This window comes from Schistocerca nitens, chromosome 3 (assembly GCF_023898315.1).
Source record: "Schistocerca nitens isolate TAMUIC-IGC-003100 chromosome 3, iqSchNite1.1, whole genome shotgun sequence".
In the NCBI taxonomy this organism is placed as follows: domain Eukaryota; kingdom Metazoa; phylum Arthropoda; class Insecta; order Orthoptera; family Acrididae; genus Schistocerca; species Schistocerca nitens.
Genome location: NC_064616.1, coordinates 188,859,375 through 188,885,854, shown reverse-complemented (window position 1 = coordinate 188,885,854; position 26,480 = coordinate 188,859,375). Strand labels below are relative to the sequence as shown.

The window sequence follows — 26,480 nt, the reverse complement described above, 5'->3', positions numbered from 1 at the left end:
TACATAAATGTCATTTTAGAAAAAACTCTATTATGATGAAAAACCTTTGTATCTGACGTACGGATAAATACCATAGGTGTTTCTAATTTGCAAAAAATAAAATTTCAGCACCTTCAAAAATTATGTTGAAATCCAGTAATGTTTATGCGAGTTTGATTCTTCCCCGTAAACAAATTATTCAGTGAGCTTGACTGATACTGCGCCAGGAGAGTAAATAACTTCAAAGCATGGCTGCATAGTGCCAACAGCCTTGCCGCAGTGGTAACACCGTTTCCCGTCAGATCATCGAAGTTAAGCGTTGTCGGGCGTGGCTAGCACATTGGTGGGTGACGGTCCGGATCTGCCAAGCGCTATTGGCAATCAGAGTGTATTCAGCCCCTTGTCAGGCCAATTGAGGAGCTACTTGATTGAGAAGTGCGGTTCGGGTCACTAAAATTCACAGTGTTGACCACATGCCCCTCCATATCCGCATCAAGTGACGACACGGAGGTCGGTCGGTATCGTTGTGCCTTCTGAGGCCTGTTTGGATGGAGGGAGATACCTGTATACTGCCACGTAAACAGAGTGCCACTTGAAAGTTCTCCATCGATTAGATCGATTAGAAACAGTGTCTGTCTATTTGCATATTCAACTAGCCTTTACCCGCGGATTCGCTCGCAAATCAGTAGTATTATTATGATGAATAAATATCGGAGAAGCGCAGCCCTCGATGAGTGTCTCCTCTGCTGCTCCATCGCACGAAGTCGGCTGTTTTAAATTTAACGTTTTTATGTCTGGCATCACAGGTATAGCACGAATACATTTATTTCAGTGCAGTTTTTTTATATATCTGAATGCTAATATAGGTTCAAATGGCTCTAAGCACTATGGGACTTAACTGAGGTCATCAGTCCCGTAGAACTTAGAACTACTTAAACCTAACTAACCTAAGGACATCACACACATCCATGCCCGAGGCAGGATTCGAACCTGCGACCGTAGCGGTCGCGCGGTTCGAGACTGTAGCGCCTAGAACCGCTCGCCCCCATCCCCCCCCCCCCCCCCCCCTCCCGGCCGGCCAATGCCAATATAGTCAGAATAGTCGGTACATGTGTCTGATGGAAGTTTGTTCAGCCGTTTACAGGTAATCTGTTACATAAAGTAAAGAGTTTTCCAGCAGCAACACGCTGCCTAATAAATATATGGTACATACAGTAACAGGATGTCATACTAAAAATAGATCTCAAAAACATCTACACAAGTCAGCGAGAACTTATGTTCATCTTTTACGGTTCACCCACAATCACCATTTTTGTTATTCGGTTCAAAATGGTTCAATTGGATGTGTGTGATGTCCTTAGGTTAGTTAGGTTTAATTAGTTCTAAGTTCTAGGCGACTAATGACCTCAGAAGTTAAGTCGCATAGTGCTCAGAGCCATTTTGAACCAGAGAAAGGGCTGTGCAAGGTACAGATCCTTTGGAAACAATTCTTGAAGACTTTCAGTAGTTCTTCGTGTACTAAGGGCTAGACAGTCGTCATGTTGGTCCTACAGATTCCTCCTAACAGAGGAACATTCTCTGGCATCCGTGGAAGATGGTCTGTTAGCAGGTTGCGATACTTGTGTGCGTTCAGTGTTCCGACTATGAAAAATGTGCCTATGAGGTGATGGCTCACTATGCCACACCATGTGTTTACACTCCACGGTCGCTGACTTCCACCTATCGAAGCCAGCTGGGACTGTCAACAGACCAATAGCGCATGTTTCGGCGGTTTACTTGGCCATGATTGGTAAGTGTGGCTTCATCACTGAACAAGGTACATGATACATCTGGAGTATCCTGTCTTAATGCCCATCTACAGAAATTAGCATGATTCTCATAATCGTTTCCCTGCAGCTCTTGATGGAGAGAGATGTGATTAGGATGTAATCTACGTCGATGGAGAATGTGTAGGACACTTTTTGCCTGACTCGTGCTACTTCCTCGTGCAGTTGCGCAGGAGCTAACGTACGGATCAACTGCAACAGAAGCGAGAACATTAATATCCCCCTCTCCTATCGTTACTTGTTTCCATCTGTTACGTTGTCTAGGTGTTACACTACCACTTTCACATAACTATTTGAAGAGTTTGAGAAGTAATTGCCGATGGTTACGTCTATTGGGATATTTTGCCGCATACACCGTACAAGAACGAACTGCAGTCTTCTTACACTCTCATGTGCATGTCAGCTTTTTCTGACTCACGACTGCTGCTTGGACTGTCACACACTAACTGACCAGCAAGTCGCATTGCACTTAACGAACACGAAAATACAATGTAAGCAATGTAGCAACATAGTACCTAGCAACTACTCAGGTTGAATGGCACAAAAAAGTACGATATCTCGTAAACGACTCTCACTAGATTCTTCCAAAAAACGCCACTGACATTCTAATTTACCCTAACTGTAGTTTGTTAATGTAAATAGAAATTGTTCCATTGAAAAAGTGTATGTTTGCACAAAAAGTACACTTTGTAAGTATTTACAATCGTTTATTGGCGAAGAATGCGAGCCCCTCGGAACCAATCCACACTGTGAAAACCGCACATAAATAGCACTTCCCATTTCCGCAATATTTGCGGTGCAAGTTTTAGGTGATTCACCCTGTATAATTAAAAAATAAATAAAAAGTTTATAAATGTTCAGCATGTAGCCAAATTTATTTGTGATGCGAATATAAATTGTTCGTTCCACATTACTACGATGTATCATGCAAATGATCCATGGAAGAGGAAACCAACTAACTAACGTAACTAACTAACTGACTAACTGTTGGTAGCTTTTTTTCTATTTTCAGTTGAACTGGAATACCTTAAAATTATGAAGCGCTGTCTTCACTTGTTTGTATGTCCAGTACGACAAACGAAGATTTTCTTCTATTTTTAGTTGAACTGGAATACCTTAAAATTATGAAGCGCTGTCTTCACTTGTTTGTATGTCCAGTACGACAAACGAAGATGAAATGTGAGTGAGTGTAGCCGGCCGTAGTGGCCGTGCGGTTAAAGGCGCTGCAGTCTGGAACCGCAAGACCGCTACGGTCGCAGGTTCGAACCCTGCCTCGGGCATGGATGTTTGTGATGTCCTTAGGTTAGTTAGGTTTAACTAGTTCTAAGTTCTAGGGGACTAATGACCTCAGCAGTTGAGTCCCATAGTGCTCAGAGCCATTTCAACCATTTTTTTTGAGTGAGTGTGGAAAGTGAGATGAAATACTTACAAAAGTGTATGTTCCATTATCACGTCAAAAGAGTTGAACCACTGTCCCCGCCTTTATGCATACTTCTCACCCAGGCAGAATTACAGATTTACTCAGGATTCAGATGAAACTTCTGGGTGAAATACGCTATAGATATAGATCAGATGAATTATACAGGGTGGAAAAAAATAGTCTGAAAAGCTTGTAACGGAGTTGCGGGGTAGATTGTGCTGAGAAATAACTGTTATGAAAATAATTCTATACGTTGCGCCATTTCGGAGATATTTGACAGTGAGGTTAGTGAGTGAGGCCATTACGCCCGCAAATTCAGGTGTCCCGGCAGAGACGGTGTCGCCAACGTGTTCTTCGTTTGGTTTCCTCAGAGTGAACAAGGGAGCGACACAATAATTAAACATGGGGTGATAGTAAGGATCGAACCCGAGCCAAAAGCTGAACAGTGCGCTATCATCTGTACAATGAGAACAGCTGCCACTAATTATACCTGGTGGGCCGTTTGAATCTGCACGCGAAACGGCCAGATTGACTGATTTCGATGCTAATTAACTTGGAAACGGCGCAACGTATCGAATTTTTCTCTTAACAACACATAGATATTTTGTGGAGATCTAACTCCATATTACTGCAAGTTTTACTAGATATAATTTAGTCACAGACAAGTGCATCATCTGCGCAAAGCATGAGACTGAAATTAACGTCTTCTGCTAAGTCAGTAATACGGAACATTATACAGTTCTATTATACTCCTTTGGGGCATATCAGATGTTACTTCAGTGTATGTAGACTCTCCAACAGGATAACGCGTTGCATTCTAAATTGTCAGGATGTTTTCGATCCGGTCATTAACTTTGTCAGATATAGAGCTTTTCGTGACTGTCTACAGCTGTTAGATAATTTAAAAAAAAGCATTTTTGTGCCATGAGCTGTACAATTGTATATTTATTCTCTGACGGTTTTGTTTTGTTACAATCATCTTCACAGGAGAAAAACAGTGTAGATCAATGGATCGAACATACATTTTCATCATATATGAGCCAACAAAATGTAAAAGATATATAATTGTCAAATAGTCTGTCTTAACACAGACCATATAAACGGGCTCTGCCTATATGCACACAAAGCGCCGTCAACTAATGCGAACTGATTGCTACACAGAGAGCTGAAGGAATGAGAGATATTTGAATGGAACCGTCTTAGGTAAAGGCACGTCAGTGTTGCTGTGAATACTCATCAGCGCCCCTGTGTGTGAACGATCAGTCGGATACACTAGGGGTTCTCAAACAATTTTCGAAGTGCCCCCATTCTGAAACATAAATCCCCCATTTGTCTTTCCTTCCTCAGCACTTCACATGCCTGCCACAAAAACTGCCCATGCTGTCCACTTCTGTCTAATCATTGCAACTGTCAATTATTTATTTATTTATTGCTTATTTAGCCAGACAAGGTTAGGGCCTTGAGGTCCTCTCTTACATCTGACCAGGGACAACACATACAAAAAAATATTACATAACGCTCACAATGTAAATAATTTGCAATATTAATAAAATTATAATTAGCAATACTAGTAATAATAATAATAATAATAACCTCAATAATGAAGATAAAATAATGGATGAATTAAGAATCTTTTACTTAGTTGTTACAGAACACTTCAATAATAATAATTTGCATCATTAACAAAAATAACAATTTGCATTAACAATAATAGTAATAATAATAACACTAATAGTACTAATAATATAATGGAGGCATTAAGAATGATATTGATTAGATTAGCATTTTTGAAGTGAAGGAAGGGATAATGAAAGAGGGAAGGACTGAAATGAAAGTGGTAATGGCTACTAGGAAAGAAGATAATTTCAATAGAAAACTCTGTAGACACGAGGAGAAAAAACTGGTGGGGAGGCAAGTTCCGGGATGGTTCCTTTGAAAGGGCATAGCCAACTTCCTTCCCCATCCTCCCCTAATACAATGGGACTGATGACCTCACAGTTTGGTCCCCTCCCCCAAACCAACCAATGAACCAACCAACCAACCAACAAACCAACCATAATCAAGGACAGGGAATATTAGTGACTCTACAAGTTTCTTTTTTAGCTTGAGAGGAAATACTTCTGTATATTTTTTGTACTGAACGAAGCGATGCTGACACATTCTTACAGACTGCAGCTGTGTGTTCAGTCCAGACTAAGTGATGGCCCACAGTTATCCCCAAATTACTTGCACAAGAGGAAAGGGTTTCTTTCGGTGCTTTTTAGGATTAAGAATGGAAGAGATTCTCTGAACTGAGGAGTAATAAATCTTTTGTGAGCGACTGATATAACAATAAAAATAATTAGTCGAACATATGAGAGTCAAATTTTTAATATTAAAAAACGATGGAAGTTAATAATCACAACTAGTTTATAAATAACCACAGCTGTGTGTGCAGTTATTTGAACTGAACAAGTATGTGTATTCTAATACGTTTGGATTTCTTTATAAATTAGTTCCCAGAGTAGTTAGCTAAAGTTTAACTGTTCCATCTATATTTCTTTTAATCCATTTGGAATATTTTAATATTTGAAAGATCATGATGTACGAATGATGACAGATCATAGGCAACATTTAAATACCAATTTAAAAAATGTTATATCGAAACTGATCATTCAAAAAGAAAATAATCAAGAGTAAAAATACACACGGTTCAAAAGTCTGGAATTTTCTAATGTTTGCACTTTTAGTGTGATGTGTGTGCTCTAATTTCTGAAGAAAGCAGATCCAGTCTTGGTTGGATCTTTGAGACAGTAACTCGCAGTTTCCTTTCCAGCTGCTGTTGAAACTATGTTTGTGCTCAGATGATAGTTTTATGTGGCTGGAAACCCGACAAGAATTTGATATACTAATACGCTAGGAAAGTCTACATAGTCACATGTTTCATCCTGATTAGTGCCTTTACAGAAAGTGATGATTCATACAAGTACGTTGATGCAAAGGATAATAACACATCCACTGCCCTCCTTGTTAAATTGGGATGTTCATTTTGAGGCTGCACTCAAAAATTTTCAAGAGTCATCGATTTAAATTCGTTTTGAAGTGTTCTGTCGCTTGAGAGTTCTGTTAGTTCCACCTGTTCTACTGTTGGCAAGTGGTCTGTTATGATCCATCAAATATATCCTCGGATTGTTGAAGAAGGCTGCCACAATGTACTATGCCAATTCCACTAATTTTACCTACATCTATCTCATGTTCCTTCATGAAATCATTCAGTAGAAATAATTTGTAGGTTCAGACTCATTATACTCTAAAAAAAATTACACAAATCGATATATATATATGTATATAATAAAAAGTAATAATATTTAATCAATGTGGTTCTAGGAACAGATCACGCTCAGAAGAAATATTTAATCTCAAGTCAGTAATTCACCACAGATTATTTAATTCAAAGGACATTGTAGTAACGTTTCTTGATTTGAAAATGGCTTTTGAGTCTGTTGACAAAGAAACTATAGATAAGATAATTCGAGAATTTAGAGTAAATTTTAAACTGGCAAACCGAATCTGTGAAACACTTACAGATACTGTCTGAAAGTAAAATTTATGGAGGGAATTTCACAGCCTTTCAAAATAAAAAGAGATGAACGATAAGGTGACGGCCCATCCCCAGTTCTTTTTAATAGTGTGTTAGAGAAAAAAGTGAGAATTTAGAACGAAAAACTTATTGAACTCAACATTTCATCTATAAGGTAAGGAAGAGAAAGCAAAAAGATCCAAATCGACTGTCTTGCGTTTGCAGATGATTTTCCTATACTTTCCGAAAATGTGATACCTGCTATAACAAATAAATCTGCTGGAAGAAATAGCAAGCTGAAATGGCTCAAGAATTTCTGCAGAATAAACAAAATTTTTAACAAACGTTAAGGATTCCCCAAAAGTTTTGAAAACAGATATTGGCCCAATAGAGAGGGTAAAAAATTTCAAATATCTAGGATAGATAATCTAAGGTAATTCTTTGGAAAAATAGAGGAAAGGGCATATATGGGGAGGGCATATGGTATCACCAAAAACCTCTATAATAAAATGTGCCTATTCAAAAATCCAAAAATAAGGTATTACAATAGTGAAGCCAGAATGCTTATGTGGAAGCAAATGCCTGGAATTAAATTATAATTTAGATAAACTACAAGTACCAGAAAGGCGAATTATAAGGAAAATATTAGGACCACAAAACATTGTAGAAGGCTGGAAATTATGAAATCATGTTGAAATATACCAAAATATGGAAAATATTTCAAACATAATGAGAAAAAGAAGACTCATGGTTTTTGGACATTTATTTTGAATGCAAAATGGTAGACTAACTAATAAGATTTTCGAATATTTGTGGTGTAAGAGATTCACAACAAGCTGGGTCAATGAAGTGAAAAAAGATTGAGAAAGAAGCAATACAAAAACAGAAGATATAAACAACAGAGAAGCCTCTCGCAAAAAAGTATTGAAAATAGAAAGATTCAAAAGCTGGTTAGCTAAAAAGACTGGTTCAAAATGGGCTGAAGAGAGAAAGAGGATAAGATATTGAAAAGAAAGCTGAAAAGCCTAACGTCAGACAATCAATTTGACATTCATGCAGTTCGATTTTGCGTTTAGAACTAACGTAAAGATGCGAAAGAAGAATGTATTTCGTTTAAATTCGAATCTATTTCCTTATTAGAACTGTATACTTTCGATGGAGAAGAGACATTAGGTGAATCACTTCCATGGTATCTCTTGTTACCACAGTGAATCAGCCACTTATTCATTAGAATGGCAGAACTCATATCACTTTATTTTATGTCCGGTCAACTATCTCCACTGAACACGCATTAGAATTCAACTTCTTGCTAACTCAGTACCCTTGAAATGACTCCGGAAGCCTGGCAGATATCGAGTGTACATTCACAGTTGCTGTGATTAACGATGTGTTTTTGTAGTCAGTCGTGCAAGAAAGTGGCGGTCACATTGTCAAGCAGCTTATTGTGAATTACGGTTGATAAATGTTTGGTAAGCAGGTAACCCTGCGGGTGATCGGTGACGGGTGCTGTATGTTGACATGTTATTCGCGACTTTACTCAGCATTACCAGTGACAGGATCTACTGGTCAGTTCTTGTGAAATAAGACAGCAAATCAACGATGGAGGAGTTTCCTTGGTTCACGGAAATGAGAATATGACGCTAGTAATATTTGTTCGCAGTAAGTATTAACTTACGTAATACGAAATATAAATACTGCATTGCAAGCCGGCCGGCGCTCCCCTTCCCTGTTCTGCCCGTCTCCTTCTACCCCCCAACACTTTGAGGACGGCTGAGGTACACAACAAGACGCTTAGTCTTTACACGTTTACACTTGCTGTATTATGAGAACGGGTGTATGATAGAATATTCGGAACGAAATAACTGTTTGAACAACAAATCCGTAAGTGTGATAGGTGATCGAAAAGTTTTGAGCGGTAGTGTACATTCCCTGTGACGGTAGCTTAGAATCACGTTCGGTCGTGTTTAGCAGTCTCAGTTTGGGGCTCGATGCGCTCCCGCCGGCTTTGTTAAGTAAAACAAGCAGTCTGGGTGTTGTGGTCTGTTTGCCGGGGAGCTGTGCTGCGGTAAGCCCTCCTGCTTGGCGGTTGCGCACGCTCTGCAAGGGGCGCGCGTGGGCGCTGCCAGGGGCTGATCGACAGTCTGCTCCCTATTTCTGGACTTGCCCGGGCCTCCGGCTTCCACGCCCACCTGGGGCACGGTTTGCCAATTGCTTCTTCCTTTACAGCGCTCGCTTCCTCACGTTCCGTGCGCGTCGCTGTTTGCACCTTTATCAATTCCGCTGTCATCCATATCAGGTTGGGGTAAGGCAGCCCGGTCGATCTCTCGAGTAGAAATTGTCCATCCCACAGGAAGAGGGAGAACCGCACGTGTGCAGCAGTACTGACTCGCAGAACTACTAGCCACTCGTAGCTGAAGAAGCATCTGCTGCGACGATTTTTATGAAATAACTAGCGACCTAACCCCGCTTCAGACGAGTAGCACTAACAAGGGAACGTTCCCAGGTGTCAATAAACGATGCTGATGAAACATGGCGTGTGTGTAGAGCAGAAAAAATAACGCAGTACGTATTTTTTGTTTATGCCAAATTTCACTTTTAAGTGATGATACACACCCCGAAAGGTAATTTGGCATATTACGTCTGGAGGGAGTATTTTCGAAAGGAATATATACAAGAAACGTTTCTCATATAAAATTTGGTATGTAAGTAACATTATTGAAAACTATATAATCGAATTTTCTAATAATTTGAAATTTTACAAAATACCCCATCACTGTTAATTAATTTTGAAAAATTAAAACTTTTGTTACAACATAGATTAAAGACTCGTTCAAGCTTCATTTTTCAAAAATTATTTGTACACAGTGTGGTGTCAGAGTATTGCCAGCATACATAATTAAAATATCTAAACAATCATTATTAGTCGAGTTATTTATTTTTCTAATATTTGTTTTATGTTTTAAATTTCTAATTTCTGTTTTGCAGCCATTTTTGTTTTTTAGTTAACTGTTTCACGTACGTGTATTTCATCAATTGAAAATAATTAATAAGTCATTGTTATGATAAAAAATCATTACAATAATGATAATCTGTAAATAAATGTTTTAAAATATAACGTTATTTAAACCATTCAGATAAAATGAACGCAATTTCTTCACACAATATACATGATGAAGAACACTGTAGGAATTCAAATTGCCGTGGGTGATCTTTTTAATATCCTGGTTTCTATTAGGATTATTTCAGTATACTGCTAAGCATTGGCGAGAAGTACTGATTATGCACTAGTGACTGCAGCTTAGTTTCATTGTTTGTCAAGTGGAGATTAACGTCAAAATTATTCAACAGAACTAGATCTGAAGATTTTCTCACAAAGTTCTTCCAACATCGGTATCTGTACACATGTCAGGACCGTACCTATGCTGTCGAGCCCTTTGGGACCACCGAATGAAGAATTTCCTTGTACTGAGGTACGATGCTCTATATGGTTCTTTCATATTGGCAGCCCTAAGAATTTAACAATAATACTGATTTTTCTTCCTCGCTGGGACAGAAAGGGTCTTTAGAATATCTTTTGAATTTGTCAGATGTTTGTTTACCAGATTTCGATGCTGTCAGGACATTTGGAGCTTCCAAAAGAGATTCTCGAATTCTCGGTCCAAATTCACCATTATTTTCTTTTAAAACTACGAAAGAAGGGTGGCCAGTGAAAAAAAAACCGTTTTGAACATTATACACGATGACAAGAAACTTGTTCATTTAATGATCCCAAAGGACTCGACGGTACAGGTACAGACATAGTACATATACTGCTCGATGTTGGAAGAAGGTTGTGAGATTTTCAGATGTTGGAAGAAACTTGTGAGAAAATTTTCAGAACTAGTTCTGTTGAATGATTTTGATGTCAATCTCCTCTTGACAGACACTATAATTAGATGCAGTCACTAGTACATAATCGATTTTTTTCGCCAATGCTTACCAGTATAGTGAGATATGCCTGATACAAATCACGGTAGTTAGAAGATAACCCACGATAATTTGAAATACTGCTGAATTTTGTTTTATATTGTGTTCTTCGTCATGCATAATATGTGAAGAAATTTCTTTCATTTTATGTGCATGGTGTACGAAAACGTTATGTTTTAAACATTTATTTACGGATTATCATTATTATAATGCTCTTGTATCATAATAATGAGTTATTTATTACTTTCAATTAACAACATACGCGTTCGTAAAACAGTAAACTAAAAAAACAAAAAATGAATCTAAAACATAAAATAACAATTTAAAACATAAAAGAAATATAAGTAAAATAAATAACAAGACTAATAACAAATGTTCAGGTATTTTAATTAGGTATATTGAAAATACTCTGACAGCACATTGTGTATAGCTTCTTTCCCAAAAAATGGTATTTCAGAAACCAGCTTTATTACACATGAATGTATGTAGCTTGAGAGTTTCAGATGTTGGAAGAAACTTGTGAGAAAATTTTCAGATCTAGTTCTGTTGAATGATTTTGATGTCAATCTTCTCTTGACAAACACTATAATTAAGCTGCAATCAGTAGCACATAATGGACTTCTTTTCGCCAAGACTTACCAGTCTATTGAGATAGGCCTGATACAAATCAGGGTAGTTAGAAGATAACCCACGATAATTTGAAATACTGCTGAATTTTGTTTTCAAAAATTTCAAATTACTACAAAATTCGATTATAAAGTTTTCAATAACGTTAATTACATATCAACTCTTCTACGAGAAACATTTTTTATATATCATCGTTTCGAAGTTATTCCCTCCAAACCTAATATGCCAAATTACCTTTCGGGGCGTGTTTTACTCGTTAAAAGTGAAGTTGGACAAAACAAAAGTATTACTTCATTTGCCTCCTCTACACACCCACAAGTTTAACCAAGATCGTTTATTGTCACTTGGGAATGTTTCCTTGTAAGTATCTACAATCGGATAACTTGCTGGCGCAGAAGTATTTAATTATGCACACAATCCTTCCTCGTGAATCAGTCTACCTATTAATGAAAATCGTATCACAGTCCCTACAGCAGTTCCTGAGATCAGCCTGCAACTACAGACAGGAAAATATGCAAGCCCAAATAGCCGAGAGCGTTAACGTGCTGCTCCCAGGTAACGGGGAGGCGAACCTGCCCCGGATTGAATCCACATCGCTGATTAGCAATCGATGGCTTGTGAGCCAGCCAGCCTGGATGTAGTTTTTAGGCGGCTTCCTACATCCAGCTGGGTAACTAAATATGTACAGGTACTGGATATACATCCTAAAGTCCTTCCACCCTCCCACTCTCTCTCTGCCAATCTTCTCCTCGTAGAAGTGGCGGTTATCGCTCAGACAACCGATTTTCTGTTATATCGGTTTTTTCCATGCCAGTTTAATCTAACTGTTAAAACCACTCAAAATAACCGGTTTCTGAAATAACAGATACATAGATTCACAAGATTAAATTAAACGGGCAAGTAAAGCTTTGTCCATCCACCGTTTGCTGCTTTTCTAGAAAAATGATAAGTGGCTGAATACTACAAAAAATCGCCAGTATGCTCCTACTGACTCCAGTTTTTTTTAACTGTGCTCAAAAATCATTGCAAACGAAACCTTCATTGCGAAAAGAAGTCACTTAAAATGAATGCGTAAATCGGTTGGAATCAATGTTACACAGAGTATAAAAGTGACATCTTTAGCTGGTGGACCTGTGAGAATAGTAACTTCAGTGACAGTATTTCCCATAGTTTTAATCTGCAAATAGGTAGCGTTAGAAAGTTTCGGACGTTTTAGATTCCGGATTAGTGTTCTAATCATGAGTCGACAAGCCATAAATACACTATTAATACTTTCTGGTAAACCGACCGCAAGGGATAAAACAAAACAGCACACTATTCTGTACAGAATCTTTGCTTCAAATTGTGTATAAGGAGAAGGAAAATATGTGTGAGAACCAATCTGTCTAATGGTTTGCATGCCTTGCTGTCGTAGTTGAAACCGGAAGAAAGAAAATGAAACCGCACATTTTCACAGCACAGCACAGCATTTTCACTCTCGCAGTCGGTTTTAACAGAAAACTTTTACATTGCCATTTAAAAATGTGTTGTCTATGTCCATCTGAAATTTTTATTATTGTATTGTTTAATAATTTGAAGTAGATCATTTAGAAATTTTCGAGATTTTTAGTAATTATATGTCAGAGTGTGTGTTGATTAGAGTATCATGTAAAAATTTTAAGTATATCGGTAGAGAACTTTTCGAGATTTTTAGTAACAACGCTTAGCCTCCATAAATTAATATATACTTAAATATTATATATATTAAAAATTTGTAGTCTATGTCCATCCGAATGTTCATTAGTATGTCGTGTAAAAATTGGAAGTAAATGAGTCAAGAATTTTTCGAGATTTTTGGTAACAATGTTCCCCTTTCTACATTAGATTTATATTTATGTATGATACAAATATATATGTTCATTAGAGAATCATGTAAAAATCTGAAGTAAATCGGTGAAGTACTTTTAGACATTTTTGGTAACAACCTTAAACAACGCCTTGTCTTTATATGCTAGTACAATATACAGAAACGTGTCTCGTCAATGAGTCTATTATTAGTGAAAACCGTATTAAAATCCCAACAATAGTTCCTGAGATTAGTTGACATACATATACAGAAAAACGCTGTAGGAGACTTTAATTTATAGTAAGTATAGACATATATTGAACAAAGTACCTTCTCATAGACACCCAGAGTGTACTCTGGAAACTTACCTCTCGGGAGAAACTTCTCACAGCAGCGGCCAGATTAGTATTTTGTTTGGCCTGTTGTTCCATCTATATAAATTTCTAAACTATATAAAATTCTAGACTAAACTCGTTGGGCCAATTCGTCTCTCCTACGTCCCAAACTTCATAAGAGCTCTATAGCATAACTACCAGGACTAGCTCTCCCCCTCCCTGTAGAGCTCTGTGAAGTTCACGGAGCGAGATGACGTTCTAGTAACCCGCTGGATCCCGCCGGGGTGGCCGAGCGGTTCTAGGCGCTACAGTCTCGAACCGCGCGACCGCTACGGTCGCGGGTTCGAATCCTGCCTCGGGCATGGATGTGTGTGATGTCCTTAGGTTAGTTAGGTTTAAGTAGTTCTAAGTTCTAGGGGACTGATGACCTCAGAAGTTAAGTCCCATAGTGCTCAGAGCCATTTGAACGCGCTGGACTCGAAGGAATGACGGTTCAAATCCACCTCTGGCCATCATGATTTGGGTTTCCCGCTACTTCCCTAAAACGTTTAAAGCTAGTTTTCTTGAAGCAACAGTCTAAAGCTGTCAAGTACTTGAAATAATGCATTGCAAACCACCTGCTGTACCAACATAGCTTTGTTCCTTTACCGGTTTCGGTTCATAAAACCACCATCACTGGAGGACTATAACAACGCAATAAACAAGATGTAGGATACACGGAGAACGATAGGCAAATGTTCTGTGAACTTATTGTTGTAAGGTTACTTACAAAGCTTGACATTGGTGATTTACCCATTCATACCGGTACAATGACAGTTCACTAGAAATTTGCTTCTTTCTTGGCTCATACAATATTTCCTAATCATTACAATAACTTATGTCAGAATTTTACGACCATAGGCTTGAAATATAGTAATCATACTCGTTAATTTACGTCTTATATCACAGCAAAGTGCGAAATATAGCATGATAAACAGAACTCACAAAAACATATGACCATCAAAGACCAAAGAGTATGTTTTTGTGAGCTCTACCTATGATGGTACATTTGGCACTTGGCCGTGATATAAGACATAACTTGACGAGTATGATTATCGTATTCCAAGTTTGTAGCCATGGTCTTCTGACATACAGTATGTGGTCAAAAGTATCCGGAAACCCCAAAAACATACGTTTTTTATATTAGGTGCATTGTGCTGCTACCTACTGCCAGGTACTCCTTATCAGCGACCTGAGTAGTCATTAGACATCTTGAGATAACAGATTGGGGCACTCCGCGGAACTCACGGACTTCGAACGTGGTCAGGTGATTTAATGTCACTTGTGTCATACGTCTGTACGCGAGATTTCCTCACTCCTAAACATCCCTAGGTCCACTGCTTACGATATGATAGTGAAGTGGAAACGTGAAGGGACATGTACAAAACAAAAGCGTACAGGCCGACCTCGTCTGTTGACTGACAGAGACCGCTGACAGTTGAAGAAGGTCGTCATGTGTAATAGGCAGACATCTATCCAGACCATCACACAGGAATTTCAAACTGCATCAGGATCCACTGCAAGTACTATGACAGTAAGACGGAAGGTGAGAAAACTTGGATTTCACGATCAAGCGGCTACTCATAAGCCACACATCACGGCGGTAAATGGCAAACGACGACTCGCTTGGTGTAAGGAGCGTAGACATTGGACGATTGAACAGTTCAAAAACGTTATGTGGAGTGACTAATCATGGTACACAATGTGGCGATCCGATGGCAGGGTGAGGGTACGGCGAATACCAGGTGAACGTGTTCAACCAGCGTGTGTACTGCCAACAGTAAAATTCAGAGATGGCGGTGTTATTGTGTGGCAGCGTTTCCATGGAGGGCGCTTGCTCCCGTTGTTGTTTTGCGTGGCACTATCATAGCACATGCCTACGTTGATGTTTTAAGCACCTTCGTGCTTTCCACTGTTTGAGAGCAATACGGGGATGGCGACTGTATCTTTCAACACGATCTAGCACCTTTTCATAATGCACGGCCTGTGGCGGAGCGGTTACACGACAGTAACACACCTGTAATGGACTGGCCTGCACAGAATCCTGATCTGAATCCCATACAACACCGTTGGGATGTTTGGAACGCCGACTTCGTGCCAGGCCTCACTGACTGACATCGGTACCTCTCCTCAGTGCAGCACTCCGTGAAGAATGGGCTACGATTCTCCAAGAAACCTTCCAGCGTCTGATTGAACGTATGCCTGCGAGAGTGGAAGCTGTCATCAAGGCTAAGGATGGGCCAACACCATATTAAATTCCAGTGTTACCGATGGAGGACGCCACGAACTTGTAAGTCATTTTCAGCCAGGTGTCCGGATACTTTTGATCACATAGTGTAAGTTGTTGTAATGATTAGCAAATATTGTGTGAGATAAGACAAAAAGATAAATGATTGTGTGGCACTGATGGCCTGGTGGCCCAATCCGGGGAAGTTCAGCCGCCGATTGGAAGTCTTATTTCAGGGGACGGCCCATTTGGCGACTTGCCTGTTGGTGATAATGAGGACAACACAACACCTACTCTACGAGCGGAGAAAATTCCCAGCCCGGCCGGGAATCGAACCTGGGCCCACTACATGTGAGGCAACCACGTTACGACTCAGCTGAACAGGCGACCTGAGATAAGACAGTGGCAAATTCATAGTGAAGTGCCGTTGTACCTATATAAAAGTGTTACTCACCAATGTCCATCTTTGTAAGTGACCTTACAACTATAACTTTTCAGAACATTAATTTGTCTGTTTATCGTACATTGTGTTTAACTGAGCTGTTATAGCACTTCAGTGATGGTGGTTTTATGAACCGAAACCAGTAGAGGAATAAAGTTGTGTTGGTACAGCTGGTGGTCTACAGTCCATTATTTCAAGTTTAAGGCTGAGGCCAGGATGGTTCTTAAGACAGAGCACGACCGATTCCCTTCCTAAATCCTAACTTGTGCTCCTCCTCTAGTAGCCTCGTCGTCGACGTGATTCTTCTTCTTTTTCTTTTGCCTTTGCCCCGCCGAATCTGGCATCGTTAATTTAACGGACTTCCCGTCTCCACTCCTTATGTTGTTCTACATCTCCTCTTAAACCACTGGATCGTTTTAACCAAAACTGGCATTCATTTCATTAATTGCCTGGAAATAATCACTGTGGGGGTAAGAACCACTCACCTGTGAAAGGGGATGGGGTGGGAGTGAAAAAGCAGTGTAGCTCAAGACGCGAGAGCATCCGTGCTTCGTTTATCCAGTATTTGAGAATGAGAGCACTTAGAGACTTGCAGCAAACTTTTCACATAATTTCAAAGTTGTAAGAAACGTTTTCCCGCTGGAGATCCCCATAAAATACTGAAAGGAGAAAACGTTTATCGTTTAATACATTTTCGCTTTTCATGCAGTAAAACTGACACATCAACCATGGCGTTTTAAGTTATTACTTATTGACTACTAACTGTATTCGTGAAACGTTTTTCAGACAGTATTCACATATACTACTGAGTGTACTAGAAAAAGTACATCATTGTACGACACTTAATTCAGAAGATACGTCATAAACACTGAATGCGTGGAAAACTGCCGCATTATGCTAGACGTTTGAATTTATTACTTCGTTGCTACTAACTCTATTCGAAAAAATTTTGCGCTAGCATCCACATTTTCCGCTGAATCTACCTACAAAAATATATCATTGTACGACACATAGGTCAGGAGATACGACCTCAAATACTGAAAGGCGAGAAAAACCTGTCGCGTCACGCAAGACATTTTAATATATTACTTCTTTGTTACTAATTCTATCCACTACTAATGTCACAGACAGTAATCACATATACCGCTGAATGTATCTAGAAAAATATATCATTTTACAACACATAGTTGAGGAAATATGACGTCACAAATAACGAGATACGTGAGAAACTGTCGCATCACGCATTACATTTTAATTTATCACTTCTGTACTGCTAACTATATTCACAACATATTTCGCAGACAGTAGGCACATATACCACTGGATGTACCTGCAAAATTATATCATTGTATAGCACATAGTTCAGAAGATACGACGTCATAAGCATTAAGCTGCGTGAAAATGAAATCACAGGGCGAAAGTTGATAGACATATAAGTGAAATATGTGCACAAATACGAATGAAATTTGTTACATATGTATGAAATATATTTGACATGCGTGTATGTTAGCAAAACCACGGGTAAAAAGCTCATCCTAAACCCTTGGTAAGATTTCAATCAAATTTGGTACACAACATTAGTTATAACCTGAAAAGAAATGATACAGAGGTAAGAACCACCAGCCTCCTACTGGGGAGAGTTTGATAACATGGAGAGAGACGAGGAAATGGGCAGAGGGGGAAGGAAGATAGGCACAGATAGAAGGAGTAGGAGACGGACAGAGATAGGGGAGAGGGAAATGGAGAGAGAGAAGGGAGAGGAGGAGATGGAGAAGAAAAGAAAGAGGTGGAGAGAGAGGGAGGTGGAGGAGATTGACGGAGAGAGGGGCAGGAGGAGTTGGATAGAGAGAGGAGGTGGCGAAGATGTACAAAGAGAGGGAGGGGTGGAGGTGATGCACAGGGTCAGGGGGGTTTATAGAGAGATGAAGTAGGATAGGTGGATAAAAAGAGAAGTGTTCGATAGAGAGAGGATGGAGGCGGATGTGCATAGACAGAGAGACGGGACAAGAGGTGTGGACAAAGAAAAGGGACCAGTGGAGATGGATAGAGAGAGAAGTGGAGATGGTCTAATAGAAGACAGGAATAAATAAATGTCCGGGCAACGCCGATTTCTCAGCTGGTGTGTTCAATAAGAAACAGTAAAAAGAAACCCTTGGCTACGTTTTTGAAGTGGAAAACCGATTTCGTGGACTTCAAGTGAACGATCTATAGAGATTAGCATTCCAACTGACGCCGCCGAGTCAGGCGGTGGAGAGGTTAGTCGACTTGCCTCATATTAGGGAGGACGGTTCAGATCCCCGTCCGGCCATTCGGGTTTGGTTTTCATTTAGTTCCTGAAATCGCAGAAGTAAATGGCGGGATGGTTCCTTTGAAAAGGGCACGGGCGATTTCCTTCCTAATCCTCCCGTCATCTGAACTTGTGCCCTAATACTAATACTGCCTGGATGGCTACAGGACAAGCTTTTAACAACATCAAAGTAGACAAGTTTTTTTTATATTCTGAAAACAGTACGAGAAGAGCACTTTCATCCCGCTCATCACATTTGTAATAGGGATGAAACCGTTGACAGTTCAGTCCAAGAACATCAACGTGTTTGCACTTAAAGAAAGACGATAAGCCGGTGGCGTTACTTCAGCCGATAGAGGGTTGCCGTCAATTTCCGGAGTTTGTGTGTCCACACTGGTGACTTCATCCCGTTAGGTTGCGAAAAGTAGTCACTATGCAAGGCTTCATAAAATGTATGTATTTACTATTCATTATATATTTATTACTTGCAATTATTTAGTATGATGCCTTATAATTCGTAGATTCAGATTATGTAAGCGGCAAGCTTTTATCAGTAACTATGGTTTGGTGAGAGTTCAATTTCCCTTAGAGTGAAAACTTTACCCCGCCTCCTCCTATGAGTGGCGGATATATGTTCCAGTTACGCAGCTGACTATTTAGGAAGAGTTAAAGAAAAATAAATTAACATCGACCTATATTTATTAACATATAAGTGGGAAATTCCGAGTGTGTCTCAGGGAACTGTGATGGGAGAAATGTTGCTTGTGAATCTTTACTGTTTTGTAAATAGGTATAATTTCATACTTCTTGCAGAACCTTAACCTGAAAAGGAAACAACCTGAATCCTAGATTACTAAAACCCGGTAAAATTCTCGATTTCAGATGGTATTCCTGGACGCATGAGCGACATGTGCTCTTGAGTAACTTCATGGCAAACATTATTGTTAACAGTGGCTGAATTATTTATTGCCTGAGTAAAGTGGTTTGCTGACACTGGTGCTTTTGTCGTAAATATTAGGAATGTTTAGTACTAGTGTGCCTTTTCTATAATAGTCGATATATTTGTTTTATCGCTTTGAATTTATCTTAGTGTGTCGTCTTAGGTGAAATATCAAGCAGTTACAGTTAGTCTATTACACTGGCTCTCTTCAGTGCTAATATCTTCATTAGCTACTGAAATTAGCACAATATGAATGGTGCTGATTTTTATTTTGGCACTAATATATTCGGTAATTTAGTGAAGAGGAAGATTTTCTTGAAGAAGGCACTGTTGTGTGTTCAGATGCCAGTGATGTAGACCCATACTTCGAAGCAGCTAACAAGGAATTGGAAGAAGAATCGCTCGGTGACGAAGGAAGATCGAGCTGGGTCTTCTTTAGACTGTAATAATGGTGTCGAAAGCAGAAGCGTCTCTGCCCATCTTGTCTGTAAAATACTCTCGGAGTTATAATACTTTGTAGCTCGTGTAAAACATAAATTATGACTTCTCTTCCAATAATATTTTCAGCAGTAAAATTGTTATTATTGGGTATAAAATAGCGCATTTTGTACTTACTTTCTGTGTAACATACCGTTGCTGATCCAATAATTGCAGTTAACTAGAGCGTAATCTACAAATTATAGTTTCCTTTGAATAAAATTTGGAGTAGTAAAATTTACGATTGTTTAGTTGCAGTGTAACCTTTTTCCCTCGTTAGTGCTGTAGGGTTAATGTTTAACGACCTGCCGACGACGAGATTGTTAAGGAAGGAGCACCTGCTCGGACTGTGGAAGGATGAGAAAAGAACTCGACAGTGTCCATTCTGAAAGATCCATCCCGATATTTGCCTTAAGCTATTTAGAGAAACCACGGAAAAACTGAATCTGGATTGCCGGACAGGAATTTAAATCGTTATCCTACTGAATGCCAGCCCAGTGGAAAGTTCTTTAGGAAGACACGAGTTCTAGTCCAGCAAAATAAGCAGGATAGCTTTCGCAAAGTTTGGAAAGCGAGAGGGTGGTACCAAAGAATGAGTGGACGAAAACAGCTGTAATATTCGTCCTGATCTTCAGACGATACCATTTTTATACAGGTTATGAAAACTGACCACAAATGCAGGAAAATGGGAACCTTTTAAGACCAACAGCTACGCATGGTAATTTGCTCGGTGTCTCATTGGTAAAGCGCCGACTTTTCGTCCAATGTTCTCAGTTTCCATCCTCAGCCTGTCCTAGGATTTTCGTTTATCACTAACCACTTCTTTCACATTTGGCAATCTTTGTTAATGTGGAGATTGGCGAGTTGGACCGTGGTTCTCGGTAAAGGTTAAACTGTATGGCCCCCTATAACTGACTGAGTAGGCCAGTTCAAAGTTAATAGGAGGGAAATGGCATTCCACCGCCAACAGGACCATGCTTGGTGGGGGGGGGGGGGGGGGTTGTTTGGGGAAGAGACCAAACAACGAGGTCATCGGTCTCATCGGATTAGGGAACGAAGTCGGCCGTGCCCTTTCAAAGGAACCATCCAGCGATTTAGGGAAATCACGGAAAACCTAAATCAGGATGGCCGGACGCGGGATTGAACCGTCGTCCTCCCGAATGCGAGTCCAGTGTGGACCATGCTTAGTAAAACACTGTGATGTCCAAAATAACCTTCGTGGTGATGACGGCTTTACTGTAGGCCATCCAGCAGTGAGCAGTTTTCATGGGTGTTCTTTAGGATGCCAAGAACAACTCATAAAAGGTTGAAAATGTTTCTAATGCCTTTAAGACACTGAAGTTAGCGTTTACAGTTTACATCCCTTTTAGATGCAATGAAACTTGTAACTTTTGAGAGAGTAAACGGTCAGTGAATGCAGCGTTGGTGTTATTAATCCAGCAGGTGAAACCGCATGCATGTATGTCCCAAGAAACACTGCATCAAACTTTACAGACATCGATAAATACAGACACTGCGCTTTCAAAGCACCCTGACGAGAAAACTAAATAAGTCACTACCTGTACGGGAATCACATCACTGTGGGAAGCAGACACTGAGACATGTGGAAGTTTGTGTATGTCCCTGAAGAGTGATGGGATAGCCAAAATGGTTAAGGCGACCTCTTGCGTAAAGCTGGAAATTCGGTTTCGAGTCCCGGTCTAGCACAAATTTTCATTTGTTTCCAGTAAATTGTATAGCTGTGGTAGTCCTGTATTTGCAATTTGGGAACGCATTTCCTGTTTCATAATTGTATCTCTGCTAGGCCAGTCCTTCTCTGTAAAATCTTGCCTACACACTGACAAGCCAGAACATTATGACCACCTACCTAACAGCAGATATGTTCACTGTAGTCACGGATAACATCGTGGCGTTGGCACCACATCTGGACACACAGCTCACCTAATTCCCATAAATTCGGGGGAGGGGTAAGTGGAGGGAAGGATGAGCTCTGGCCCCACGTTCAATCACATCCCAGATGTGGTCGATCGGGTTTGGATCTGGCGAGTTGGGGGACCAGCACATCAATTGGAACTCGCCACTGTGTTCCTCGAACCACTCCATCACACTCCGGGCCTTGTGACATGGCGTATTATCTTGTTGAGGACTGCCACTGCTGTTGGGAAACATGATCGTCATTAAGGGGTGTACGTGGTTTGCAACCAGTGTACGATACTCCTTGGCCGTCATAGTGCCTTGCACCCACGTGAATGTTCCCCAGGACACAATGAAGCCGTCGCCAGCTTGTCTCTGGCCCGCAGTACAGGTGTCGAGGAGTGGTTCTCCTGGAAGACTACGGATTCGCTCTCTCCCATCGGCATGATGAAGAAGGTATCGGGATTCATCGGACCCTGCAATGCTCTGCCGCTTCGCTAACGTCCAGTGCCGATGGTCACATGCCCACTTCAGTGGTGGTTGCCGATGTCATAGCACACGCATGGGTCGTCAGCTGCGGAGGCCCATTAAAGTCTGATGTTAGTTCCATACAGTTCATCACCTATCCTGTTTCACCAGTCTGTCCAGCCTACGATGCCCGAAATCTGTAATGAGGGGTGGCCGCCAAAGCACACGACATTTGGACATCGTTTCACCTTGGTTTCGTGTTGAAGACACTCACCATAGTACTCCTCGAACATTTGACAAGTCCTGCAGTTTCCGAAATTCTCGTGCCGAGTCTCTGGGCCATCACAACCTGCCCACGATCAAACTCAGACAGATAGTGCGCCTTCCCCCTTCCACATGCGGACGCCATGCTCACTGATACTACATGCACCGTGCATGTCTCTGACTAGCAGTCATTCCAAGCCAGCTGACACTGCTATCGCCTGGACGGGTTTATATCGTAACCACAATGTTCTGGCTGATAAGTCTATCTTATATGCTGTGCATAGCAAGTTTATATCCATGTAATCTGTAACTTTCTAAAAATACAATAAATTATTTTTTGTGCCTTGGTTTTCTCACTCTGCTCCCATGCAGTGTAGAGTTTGCCGTTACTGTTACACTGGTTCATGATGAAGAAGTTGAGATATAACCTACGTCTGATACTGACATGCCATTCACGCAAGCGAGTGACACGTTTTAAGATTTGCTTACATACCAGCTACCTTCAGAGAATCGGCAATAACCAGGCAATAATCACATTTCTTTCAGACAGCAGGCTCATTTTAACAGAGCAATCTACAGCTGCATCTGCTTACATACTCCACAAACCACTATACAGTGCGCGGCGGAGCGTATCTTGTACCATTACTAGTCTTTCCCTTTCCTATTCCACTCCAAAATGAATCGAGGGAAAACAACAATCTTCATGCCTCCGAACAAGCCCTAATTTCTCTTCATCTTGTCTTTGCGGTCCTTAAGTGAAATGGCGGCCGTAGAATCGTTCTGCAATCAGCCGCAAATTCTGTTTCTCTAAATTCTCTCAATAGTGTTTCGCGAAAACAGCGTCGTTGGATCCTCCACGGATCCCCATTTGAGTTCACAGAGCATTCCGCAATACTCGCGTGTTGATCGAACGTAGCAAAAATGGTTCAAATGGCTCTGAGCACTATGGGACTCAACTGCTGAGGTCATTAGTCCCCTAGAACTTAGAACTAGTTAAACCTAACTAACCTAAGGACATCACAAACATCCATGCCCGAGGCAGGATTCGAACCTGCGACCGTAGCGGTCTTGCGGTTCCAGACTGCAGCGCCTTTAACCGCACGGCCACTTCGGCCGGCCGAACGTAGCAGCACGCTTCTAAATTGCTTCAACGTCTTCCTTTAATCCAAAACACTCGAACAGTACTCAAGAATGGGTCACACTAGTATTCTGTAAGCAGCCTGTTTTGTAGATGAGCTACACTTATTAGAATTCTAACAATAAATCACAGTCGATCATACTCCTTGCCTACTACCAACCTTATGTAATGCATGAGGCAGGTCACCTGTTCACCTGTCCGTATTTAATTGCACACCCATTTTTTCTGTCTCTCTTTTTTTCACTCTCTCTCACTATCGTATCCACACCCACACCCACACCCACCCCCACCCCCACCCACCCACCCACCCACACACACACACACACACACACACAGGGGAGTGCAGTAGGTGATATAGCACTTAGCAGCCCCATCAGTCAAACAAATCTGCCAGGAAGTTTCAAATCAGTAACAGCTTACACTGTACGTGCTTGAGCATTGTACTGCAAAATTATGATCGGGTCCTACAGAAAGTGTCATCACTTCTTTGTCTGTTCATTTTTGGTACACAACCTGCGACCAGCTTAGAGACAGAAGTGATGACACTTTCTGCAGGACCTGGCCATCATTTTGCAGGACAGTGCCCAAGCACGTACAGTGCAAGCTGTTACTGATTTGTTTGACTGATGGGGCTGCTAAGTGCTATATCACCTACTGCACTCCCCTGACTTAAGCCCTCGTAAGTTCAACTCGATTTCTAAACTGAAGGAAACACTTCACGGCATTGACTTCAGAACTACTACAAATTCGCCGGGCCATAGACCGCGCCGCTCGAGCTGTCAACTCATCTGGCACTGCTAAGATTATCCTACGACTTCCACATCGCTGGCAACGGGTTATACACAATGCTGGTGACTACTTTGAAGGCCAGTAAAACTTTGAAACACAAATCTACTTTGCACGAGCTGTAAATAAATAGTTGCCACTTTTAAAGTTCCAATCCTCGTATATATATATTCTCTCACACATACAAATCGAGAATTTGCTCGCACACAGACACGTCCACGTGCTTCGCTCACTCGTGCAGTAAATACAGCAGTGGAAACAAGAGAATCATAGGTAATGTAAAATATACTTACCAGAGATTGGTTCATCTTCGTAAACGTTATCGTAGATGGAAATTGCTTGGGCCACGGCAAACAGCATAAAGGCCAAAAGGAGCACCCGAGCAACCATTTCGCTGAGTTCGTTACTCGTCGAAGTCCTGGAAAAAAAGAGGTCGATAGTTATAAAAATGAACTCTTCTGTTTGAAGAAATTTATAGCGGAAGACCTGAAATTTTAAATTGCCAATGACCTCCTTTTCTTTCTTAGTTTATAAAAAATGGACTGCATTTAGCAGCAGTAAAATGCTAAACATGTACTTGGTATGGGACGAGTTGAGTTCTAATTCAGTGATCCTGATTTATTAATCGCTGGTATGCTTCAAATTTCAGTCTTCTGATGAAATGGGTTCTACCACGAAATGCCGTCAATTCCGGAAGTAGGGGAAGGTGAATGACAGTGGTCATTGCATGTTTCTTACCCTGGACAGTTCTGCTGCCTGTTGGGAGTGCTCAAGCTGGTTTTAATATACACCATGTTTATTCTCAGTGAGTGAGACAGAGGAAGCTTGTTCTTTTAGTTTTTAGTAAAATCTTTCAGGCGTCTCATGCAAGGTGTCGATATTATTCTTGTTTAACTCACTTAAACGCAGAGTAATACCTTCATATAACACCGAGGTTTAAACAACGTCTTTTTGCCTGCTGGGGTAGTTCCTAGTTATTTCTTTCGGTATCATAATTTCATCTGTGCACTACTAATGCCGACATGGCGTCCGATCAGGGAAAGTGGCCACATTACTCGTCGAGAAAGGCGGCCAAGGTAGTAATCCCATAAATCTTAGTTACTCTCACACACAATATTCCATATTTACTTCTAAATCATTTTATCTACAAATCTATTATTTGTCATTCTATCTCTTTGTCACGATTTCTAAATAATTAATAAAAGAAGAGCTATAGGAACAAACGTAAATGAAGTTGGTGTCAAAAAGTTGGGAAGTTTGTGGAGTGTGTCCAAGAAAGAGCAAGAATAAGAAATCCTTGATTAGGATTTTTAAATGGGAATGCGATTTTATAGAGTTATAGTGAACGATCTATGGATATTAGCATTCCAGTTAGCTGCGCTGAACAAAATACCACACCGTTTTACAAAGACAGAGATGGTAGCCAAAGACAGCACTCTAATATCTGTCTTAGGAAGCTTACCTCAATGGCTAGAAGATAAGTTTCTAACAATGTCAGCATAGACGAGTTTTCTGATATCCTTAAAGCAGTGCAATAAAAACAAATTCATGCTGCTCATCACATTTATAACGTGGATGAAACAATTGACAGTTCAATCCAAGAACAGCAAAGTGTGTGCTCTTAAAGGAAACGCTATACCGTTGGCGTTACTTCGGCTGAAAGAGGGTTGCCGCTCACTTTCTGGGTATGGTAGTCCGCACTGGCTGCTATAGGCCGTTCCCGGGCGGTCGGCTGCTCGGCTGCAGTTGACGCAGCTCCCTGGTTGATCCTGCCACTAGTTATATACTTGTCTCAGAGATTGAGCCAAACTAGAAAAAGCGCCACTGTCTAAGCAAGTAAGCAAAGCTCTGCGTTCTAGCACATACAGGCCATGGAACGTCCTAGCAGATTAAAACTGTGTGCCGGACCGAGAAGTTTAATATCAGCGCACACTCCGCTGCAGAGTGAAAATCTCATTCTG

The 26,480-nt window shown here is 40.6% G+C and overlaps 1 protein-coding gene across 3 annotated transcripts in view; it reads right to left on the bottom strand.

The window, feature by feature from the left end:
* Window positions 1–26,480, bottom strand: part of LOC126249546 (uncharacterized) — a 121,484-nt gene that overhangs the window by 77,854 nt on the left and 17,150 nt on the right. For all 3 annotated transcript variants that reach the window (XR_007545608.1, XR_007545609.1, XM_049951210.1), the window contains exon 2: window positions 24,813–24,937. Coding sequence is in view for 1 of the 3 variants with exons in the window: in XM_049951210.1 (XP_049807167.1) it covers window positions 24,813–24,909 (97 nt within the window). In the remaining 2 variants the exon portion in view is untranslated. The remainder of the gene's footprint in view (window positions 1–24,812; window positions 24,938–26,480) is intronic.